A 6,834-nucleotide genomic window follows, 5' to 3' on the forward strand; every position below is an offset into this window, starting at 1 on the left:
CTGATTGCTCTGAGGTTCCCAGGGAGCAGACATTAGGCATCTCAGGTGAGCCGAGGAGCGAGCTCCCCAGGGGCCAGAACTCTACATGCACGTTTGTCAAACCCCTTCTCCGCTGGATACTAGACACCAGTGACTAGATTCACCAAGATTCACCAAGGACTCCAGAAAAACAGCATGGCTGGGATTCAAGTACTGTTTCTAGATGTGTCTTTCTCTTTGTCTTTGACAGCAGTTAGTGTGTTAAATGTCTTGATAGAGAAGGTCATATTCGGGAATATTCTTGGTATCAATAGGACTTTGGACAATAAGTTTTCCTCTCATTGCTCCTCGATAGTTTACTTCAATCAAATCTATGAAGTCTTGTTTTGTTTTGAAACTTCCCACAGACTTAGTGTGATCTGGAGACCCATAATCCACTTTCATATGCTGCCCATTGAAGAAAAAGACAGTAGATGGAATATAATTGATGTCAAAATACTGTGTATAAACGGGAGTTTGGTCCACATCTACCAGGTATATAGCAGCCATTTTACTTAGGTCAAAAGAGGTCTTAGAAAGAATATCATCTAGCTGCAGGCAGACAGTGTCTTCATTTCTCCCAAACCGGAGCACCAAAACCTTCTCAGCAGTACTTTTTATCACCTGGTCCACTTCCTTTTTGCAGGTCAGCTTGGGCAATAGGAAGCTCATCTTGAAATAATTCAAATGTTAATCTTCACCGTCAATTTTTGCTCGTCTAATTCCCCTCCCTGCTTCCATGTCAGGGCTGTCCACACCCACCACCTGTTCCCAGAAGAGCCAGGACGCCGGAGGCTCCTTTCTTCTTCCCGGAGTTGGGCAGTCAACCCTAAGCCAAAGTAACCCCAGACTCCATACACTTTTTGAGAATGATCAATTTTACTTCCAATAAGATCTCTTAAAACATGTATACTTTTTTGGCACCCACAGTATATTTAAAATCTCCCAGTATAGGCAGCACCTGTGGCTCAGGGAGTAGGGTGCTGGTCCCATATACTGAGGGTGGTGGGTTTGAACCCGACCCTGGTCAAAACTGCAAAAATTAAATTAAATTAAATTAAATTAAATTTAAAAAAATCCCAGTATATATATATAATATATATATATATAAAATATACACATATATTTAAAATCACTCAGTATTTGGTCATATATGTTTTTTGTGGGATTTTCCTCCCATCAAACTGTAATTCTTTGAAAGTGTGCAATTCCTGAGAAATTATGCAGTTCCTTGCACGTATGTTCTGACCAAGTCAATGTATTTTGAATTGATTTAAATATTCATTCATTCTTCTTTTGCTTTCACTTTATTAGGATAGAGTTGCAGAGAAGCTTTCAACAGGACGTGCTTTAAAGTTCTTTCTGTATATTTGAGCCTAATCAACAGAGGTCTCACTGTTGTAACTGGCATGGACTATTGCACAAATTCAGAGAGCAAATGTGGTCACATCCCTGCCACTTTTCTAATTCTTTGCCTGAGGCTCATTGGCCTTACTAGCAGGAAGCAGTTCTCCTTCCCTGAATTATCCTAGGTCTATGGGAAGGGTGGTGAGCAGGCGCCTCTGACCTCAGCCAAAGAGTAAATCAGTCTGGATTCCACATTCCTGCTATAGCAGGGTGTACCCATATAAATCAAGCCTTTTTTGTTTCCATATTCTGAATCTTTGACATCTGGGGCCTTGCTGACCCTGAAGGGATTGCCCTTCCCGGAGCTTGAAAATTCCTAAATACCGAAAAGACACTCTAGGAAAATGCCTTTCCCGTGTGAACTTACCAGTCCAGAGCCCTCGCATCCTCTTCTATCAAGCTTTTGTGTTCAGGGCTACTATCCCCCTGTCTCAATCACCCAGTGCCAGTTACCAGACAATTAGAGATAGTTCCTATGTTCTGGAGCAAACTGAAATTATTCAAACTAGTCAATCCTAAACCTGCTTACCCAGGCCTCACCTGTTCCTTCCTGCAGAACCCACAACACATGCTCTTGCCCACATTTCCTCTCCCTCCTTCTGCTTCCAGACCAACCCTGTGTCCCATCATACACACAGCATGGTGTTGCATGAGGGATCATGGAGTGACTGGCATCACAGGTAGAAAGCCTGCTCCTGAAATTGTGTGAAAGCAAGAAACTGCTATAAGTCCATGATGGCAAGTAGCGATATTCTTTATTTCCAGTCAGCTTAAATAGCCAGCTAGTCACGTACAAACTGTCGATCTATAATCACACAATAGCTTTACAAAACATAGGGTAAAATCCGATTAACTTTTTCTTGGTGCTTGCTGATTAACTAATATACATTTTTCTAACCCAAAACAACTATCACATGAGTCATATGTTAGCTGTTTTGCTTGTGAGCCGATAAGCCACAAGACCACAACAAAGAAAGAGTAGATTGTTCCTTAAAATCTCTGGAAACCCACAACAACCTGAGGGGCAGAAACTTAGTAACTCGCTTAACCATGGTCCGGAGGCCGCCGTACAGTGTATGGATTACAAGACTTGCATGCATCAGCCTCTGGGCAGTATCAGTGTATGGATTACAAGACTTGCATGCATCAGCCTCTGGGCGGTATCTCTGGGAGTGGAGTTTTGGCTCCAATGCCCCCAGGCTTGACAGCCACATTGCGAGGTTGCCAGGCCTACACCGAAATCTAGGGCAGTGAGAAATCTAAACTGCTTTTCTCAGGCCACTTGGGCACAGAGCATATAGGCTTCTAGCCTATAGCATGGCCTGGCTTGCCCCCTCCTCTTGAGAACCATGGATAACAAACTATCTTTCCAAAGACAGTCACCTTCTGTTCTGCTGGCCACACCAAACCTGAATAATAATAAAAGCTACAATTTAAAATAGTACCAGACTCTGGTTAGTCCACCGGGCCATGGCTTGTCACTGGCGAGTGCACCTATGTTAAAAACTGGTTTTATAATGTTCAAGCAACTATAAGGGAGAAGACATAATTTCTTTCCCTTTTTAGATTCTTAGCTGAGATACTCTTCCTGAAAATAAAAGTCAGATTAGCAAAAGAAAAACAGGCAGAAGTTTATTAACCGGTGTTGCACCCATCTTGCAAGCAAGGCCTGAGTTCAACATTCAGAAGTGTTTCTCTCTCCAGGCAGTGGCTTAGTGCTCAAAAAGGATTTTATTTATTTTTCATATTAGAGAGAACAGGTCTCACTCTGCTGCTCACGCTAGAGTGCAGTGGTGTGATCATAGGTCACTGTACAGGTGGGAGCCACTTGCCTGGCCTAAATTAAGTCTTTTGATCTCACACTGACTTTTGGACACTAAAAACAGGGTCCTTAGAAGTCTAAGAAAGACATACTTAGCTTATTTGGTATGCTAAATTATACAAGAGACATTGCCCAATAAGAAATAATATTTTAGGCTGGGCGTGGTGGCTCACGCCTGTAGTCCCAGCACTGTGGGAGGCTGAGTCAGGTGGATTGCCTGAGCTCAGAGGTTCTGAAAGAAAATATTACCATGAGAATGTGACCACTTCTCACTCTCTACCATAGGAATGTGACCTTTTGTAACTGTTCCAGGAGATAGCCTCAGGAGCTGCAGCAAATGTTTACTATTAAGCAAATATTTGACTGTTAGTCTTGTCTTAAGACAGTTGAATAGTGAACCAGAGTTCTTCTTATCTGGTTAGAGCCGCAGCTGTGTCTATTCCCTCTTACTTTATTAGAGCCCCTGGCATGTCTGCTATTCCCACCTACTTTGTAGTTTTTGCCTTTATAAGCTTGTAAAAAACTGCTGTGCGGGGCTTGACTTCTCGGCTCCTAAAAGAGTTGTGAGTCAAGTCCCAGCATGCTGGAATAAAAATCCTCTTGCGTTTTTGCATCAAGTGACGTCTCTTGCGGTTGATTGGGGTGGTCAGAGCTCCGGGCAGAGTGGGGGGTTCTGCCCCAAGTCTCTCATTTGGGGGCTCGTCCGGGAGATAACGACCACCCCTCACCTGCAGAGTCGACCTTGGAGGTAAGAAAGGGGTACCACGAAAACTGTCTAGTCTGTGTCTTCAGTCCTTTTGTTTGACTTTGTGTGCGCGCTTTCGATTTCGCAGCCGTTCGGCAACTCGTGAGAGTGGCCGGACAGTGGTCGGTAGACGTGCCCGGAGGACCACAGGCTGAAACCCTGGGGGACGCCCCAGGAACTGAGGAGAACCAGGGATGCCTGGTTGTCTCCTGCTGTAAGGGCGCTGGTCGAGTCTGGTTGTTCGATCAAAAATTACGGGAAACGCGCCCGTCTGATTCTGTTATAGGCTTGTGAAGGACCACGTGTGGTAGGTGGGTCCTTGTACCTGTAATATTTCTGTTATTTCTGTTATTTGTGTTTCTGACATATCCATTGACGATGGGACAGACTGTGACAACCCCTCTGAGTTTAACTCTAGATCATTGGACTGAAGTGAAGAGAAGAGGTCGTGATCTGTCAGTAGAGGTTAAAAAAGGCCCATAGCAGACTTTCTGCTCCTCGGAGTGGCCTACTTTTAACGTCGGCTGGCCCTCAGGAGGAACCTTTGACTTATCTCTTATTTTTGCTATCAAAGAGATTGTTTTTCAGAGAGGACCGGGAGCCCATCCGGATCAACAACCTTACATCATAGTCTGGCAGGACTTGGTGCAGAATCCGCCCCCCTGGGTTCGGCCGTGGACTGCCACATCCAGGCCCCCGTCTAATCCTCGGGTGCTCGCTGTCCAATCTTCCGGTCCCAGAAAAGGGGGCGACAGTTCGGACCCCCCTAAGAAGATCTACCCGGAAATCCAGACTGATCATCTTCTCCTCGACCCTCCACCCCCTCCTCCCCCATACCCTCCCGCCTTGGCTCCTGTCGGGGGGCAGGGAGGACCAGCATCGCCGGATCCGGCGATTGCCCCCTCTGCACCCCCGGGGGAACCTTCACTGGGGCCCGCACAAGGTACCAGGAGTCACCGCCGGGGAGGAGTGTCTCCCGACACTACTGTTGCCCTACCCCTGAGGGCATACGGCCCCCCGCCGGTGGCAACAGATGAGGGACCACCTCCTCTCCAGCTCCTCCAGTACTGGCTATTTTCTTCCGCAGACCTGTATAACTGGAAAACTAATCACCCCCCTTTTTCAGAAGACCCCCAACGCCTGACTGGGCTGGTAGAGTCCCTGATGTTCTCTCATCAGCCCACATGGGATGACTGCCAGCAGCTCATACAGACTCTCTTCACTACTGAAGAGAGGGAGAGGATTTTACTAGAAGCTAGGAAGAATGTACTCGGGGTGGACGGATGTCCTACCCAGCTCCCCAACATCATCGAGGCTGCCTTTCCCCTCTCCAGACCTGACTGGGACTTCAACACGGCAGAAGGTAGGGAGCGACTGACAGTCTATCGCCAGGCTCTAGTGGCTGGCCTCCGTGGGGCGGCAAGATGCCCCACTAATTTGGCTAAGGTAAGAGAAGTAATACAGGGGGCCACGGAACCCCCCTCAGTGTTTCTTGAGCGCCTAATGGAAGCTTTTAGGCGCAACACCCCATTTGACCCTGCCTCTGAAGGACAGAGGGCTTCCGTGGCTATGACTTTCATAGGGCAGTCAGCTGTAGACATTAAAAGAAAGCTGCAGAGAATTGAAGGATTGCAGGACTATACCTTGCAGGATTTAGTTAAGGAAGCTGAGAAAGTATACCATAAAAGAGAAACTGAGGAAGAAAAAGAGCAGAGAAAGGAGAAAGAGAGAGAAGAAAGAGAAAATAAGAGAGACCGAAGACAGGAGAAAAACTTAACACGGATTTTGGCCGCAGTAGTAGGGGAGAAGAGCCAGGAACAGACCCAAGGTAGAACTAAGAAGTCAGGTAGCCTGGGCAACCGCATCCCGTTAGATAAGGATCAATGTGCCTACTGTAAGGAAAAGGGGCACTGGGCCAGGGACTGTCCTAAAAAAAAAAAAGAAAGAACTCTCCAAAAAAGTACTGGCCTTAGAGGAAGAAGATTAGCGGGGACGGGGCTCAGAACCCCTCCCCGAGCCTAGGGTAATACTTAAGGTGGAGGGGAAGCCAGTTGAGTTCCTTGTAGACACCGGAGCTCAACACTCAGTCCTACTTGAACCATCAGGACCCGTCTCCAAGAAAAAATCCTGGGTTGTAGGTGCCACAGGGCATCAGTAGTACTCATGGACTACCCGAAGATCAGTAGATCTGGGAGTGGGACGGGTAACCCACTCGTTCTTAATTATCCCTGAGTGCCCTGCGCCCCTCCTTGGGAGAGATTTACTCACCAAAATGGAAGCCCAGATCACCTTCACTCCTGATGGCCCAGAGGTAACCCAGAATAAGAGAGTAACAGCCCTGACCATGCGTTTGGAGGATGAACATAGACTCTTTGAAAAGCAATGGGAGAAAGGGACTAGTCTCATACATGACTGGCTAGAAAAATATCCCGGGGCATGGGCCGAAACTGCTGGAATGGGACTGGCCGCAGAAAGGCCGCCTATAGTCATAGAACTCAAAGCTACTTCCACTCCTGTGGCAGTGCGCCAATATCCTATGACTAAGGAAGCTCGGGAAGGAATTAAGCCTCACATTCAGCGTCTCCTACAGCTGGGCATACTAGTAAAATGCCAGTCACCATGGAACACGCCCTTATTACCCGTCAAGAAACCCGGCACAGGAGACTATCGCCCTGTGCAGGACTTAAGAGAAGTAAACAAGCGGGCGCAAGACATCCACCCCACCGTGCCTAACCCTTATAATCTGTTAAGCTCTCTCCCTCCGGACCATATCTGGTACACTGTCCTGGATTTAAAGGATGCCTTCTTCTGCCTCCGACTACACTCCTCTAGCCAGAACATC

The 6,834-nt window shown here is 47.1% G+C and overlaps 1 protein-coding gene across 1 annotated transcript; it reads right to left on the reverse strand.

Annotated features, from left to right (window-relative positions):
* Positions 1–240: 240 nt before the first annotated feature.
* LOC128581872 (thioredoxin-like protein 4B) lies at positions 241–690 on the reverse strand. The gene has a single exon (XM_053585180.1). It carries the CDS (start codon positions 688–690, stop codon positions 241–243), a length of 450 nt encoding a protein of 149 aa, XP_053441155.1.
* Between the last annotated feature and the right edge of the window lie 6,144 nt (positions 691–6,834).

This window comes from Nycticebus coucang, chromosome 3 (assembly GCF_027406575.1).
Source record: "Nycticebus coucang isolate mNycCou1 chromosome 3, mNycCou1.pri, whole genome shotgun sequence".
In the NCBI taxonomy this organism is placed as follows: domain Eukaryota; kingdom Metazoa; phylum Chordata; class Mammalia; order Primates; family Lorisidae; genus Nycticebus; species Nycticebus coucang.